The 2770-nt window shown below is 50.8% G+C and overlaps 1 protein-coding gene across 1 annotated transcript; it reads right to left on the bottom strand.

Annotated features, from left to right (window-relative positions):
• Positions 1-508: 508 nt before the first annotated feature.
• Positions 509-2545, bottom strand: MAA_10371 (Heat-labile enterotoxin, A chain; the record flags this gene model as incomplete). The annotated part of the gene is made up of 1 exon (XM_007828369.1): positions 509-2545. The coding sequence occupies one exon, from the start codon at positions 2543-2545 to the stop codon at positions 509-511; it is 2037 nt and encodes a 678-aa protein (XP_007826560.1).
• Between the last annotated feature and the right edge of the window lie 225 nt (positions 2546-2770).

Here is a 2770-nt window from a genome sequence, read left to right as displayed (position 1 = left end):
ATAATAAGTTCTTATATAAAATTTATATAAAAAAAATTATAGCTTTATATAATTATATAATAAACTAAATAATAATAACTTAATAATTACTTAGCCTAAAAACTCCTAGCTTTTAGATAATTCTACTCCTTGTACTTACAGCTCTACCATACAAGGGGTAGCGTAGTATTTTAAAAGGTAAAATAAAACTAAATACTTGCTATAGTACTGCTGCCTTCGAGGCAGTACTTGGATAATAACTATTGCATTGAAAAAGTGTGACAAGGGTACGATTTTAGGCTTGGAACAAAAGGTTCAAATTCAAAGATACTATCAACGAGTGTCAAGGTCCTTGGTTTTCCAAGGGCAAGAAGGGGAACAATAACCACTATCTATACATGAAGAGAACGCTCGTGCCTAGGTTCTTGCCCGGGCACGTGTTCAATCTATGTAACCAATAGGTCCTTTGTCGGCAAAGCCCCTGTGTTGGGCCTTTTCCGTGCAACAATAAGACTTCATCTTAGCAGAATCAGTCGGCCTTCAAAGCTACCTTATCAGCCGGCACCGCCTCCGGCACTTCTATCGGGTCAGTAGGCACGTCAGGAAGATTCAGGTCCTCCTCTATCGGATGAGTCGGCACGTCAGGAAGATTCAGGTCCTCCTCTATCGGATGAGTCGGCACGTCAGGAAGATTCAGGTCCTCCTCTATCGGATCAGTCGGCACGTCGGGCAGTTCCAGTTCCTTGTCAGGCTGCTCAACAGTTGCCACGTCTTCTTCAACAGTGGTTGCGCCTTCTTCGACTGCCACGGTGCCTTCTTCCCCTATGACAGCGCCCTCTTCAAGTGCCGCTGTGCCCTCAAGAACCAGCCCCGTGCCCTCAGCCGCCTCGGTGCTCAAAGCCGCGAATTCCAAAGCATCCGCCACCTCTCCCACGCCAGGAATCAAGTTGAGCGCAGCAACCGCGGGGAGGAGGGCTATCGCCACGGCATGTTCCTTGACGAAGTCCCACACCTGCTCAAGCACGCCTTCTTCTTCATGGGGCGCAGGCTCTACATTCTTTGCTGCGGCAGAAGCTTCGCCGGTGATGACCTTGGGCGCTGTGAACAGGGGGAACTTGTCCTGGAAGCCTACCGCCGATCCATGTTCCTTCATAAAGTTGGTGAGCTCACGCGAGGCCTTTCTCGAGCCTAGAAGTTGAGGCTGCTCCTTTTCTGTAGCGGTATACTGGTCAAATTTAGAATCGTAGTCTGGGTTCTTCTGGAAGACGACCTTGGGCTTGGCCTTGTACGCCTTCTCGAAATGCTCGTGCAGCTCCTGCTTACTCTTCGGGGTCTTTTCAGGGAGCGCATAGTCGCGTGGTACCTGCGTCCAGCCCCTGACCTGCCCCCAAACCATGCCTCCTGGGACGGCCAGCTCATTGCCAACCTTGAACATGTGTGGAGTAGCGTGAACCAAGTAAACCACGGGGTCAAACTGTCCGCCAAATTTTGCTGCCTTCTTTACGGCTTCCTTTGCAGCAGCTCCAAAGGTTTGGTGCGCCGCGACGAAATAGGTCTCAGGGTGAAGCTTGAGCTTGTCCCTGTTCAGATGCGTGTTCAGAGTATATGCCGTAACTGGTGGGTTCCTGATGGTAGCCAGGGAGTCGGCCGGCGTGAGGAATCCGCCTTGTCTCTTGGCCTCGGCCGGCCACAGGTAGTCGCCGTAGAAGACGTACTTTGGGGCGGTTGATGCAGGCACAGTTTGCCCCGATGGTCCTGCGGTTTCCTCGACCTTGGGCTTCTTGGCTGGCGGCTCGCCGCTGCCCTCCTCCCACAGGGCCAAGGGGAACTGCTGGTTGGCTTTCCACCCGAGACTAGAAGCATGTTTGTTCATAAAGCTCAGAGCTGAGTTCTTAAATTCAGTATTCCGGAGCCCTTCCCAGTATGTGTCGTCCCATTTGTTCGGGTCCTCTTCGGGCATCGAAGCAAGTACATCCACGTCTTCTCCAGGCCCCTGGACTTGCTCATTTTTGTATTTGTCAAAGTTAAAATCCGGGTTCTGGATGAAGTTGCTCTGGTATTTTGCCGCATAGTCTCGGTCGAGCTCCTTTGCCTGGTCTTCAGAAAATTCAGGAACATCCAAGGTATTTGGGACTTGCCACCAGCCTTCAATCGCATCATACGGAACACCGCCCAACGCAGCGAACTCTTGCTGCTCTTCGGCCGGGGGGTCGCGAAGTGCCGCATTGGTGTCGATCATGTTTCCAAGGCGATGGACACGGTAAACCCAGCCGCCAGTCGTGGCAAACTGCACTGCTACGCCGAACGACTTGGAGGTCGAAACATAAGCGGTATCGCCCTGGGTATGATCAATGTGTGCATGAAGGCTGAATGCGAGCTGGTCGTTGTATGTGTTCTCTGTGGGCTTGAATCCCCCTGTTTTCTTGATTGCAGTTGGGTCTCTGTCGTCTCCGCGGAAAACGTAGTCCGTTACTTGACCCAAGGGAGCAGCCTCGCCTCCCAGAGAGAACAAGAGAAGTACCAGGGCAGTACATAGTGACAGAAAGTGCCACTGTCTATTGGCCATTGTGAGCGAAGTTTTGAGTTGTCAATGCCTAAGATGTTTATGATGGATGAAGCTAAAGAATACTGCAAGGTAAGAAGAGTAAAGAGTGATATCGCCATCTTTATATAGATTTTGTAACTAGCTGCCTCGTGGTTTTATGCATCGTGACACCCCCCTGGTAGGATTACAGCCGGACGACTGCATAAACCAAAGTCCTGCCAAGGTGCTTGATGATGGCAATATTCA

The sequence above is a fragment of the Metarhizium robertsii genome (genome assembly GCF_000187425.2).
Source record: "Metarhizium robertsii ARSEF 23 chromosome Unknown MAA_Scf_33, whole genome shotgun sequence".
Classification (NCBI taxonomy): Eukaryota; Fungi; Ascomycota; class Sordariomycetes; order Hypocreales; family Clavicipitaceae; genus Metarhizium; species Metarhizium robertsii.
The sequence above is the reverse complement of the archived record's forward strand: the minus strand, read 5'-3'. Positions and strand labels throughout refer to the sequence as shown.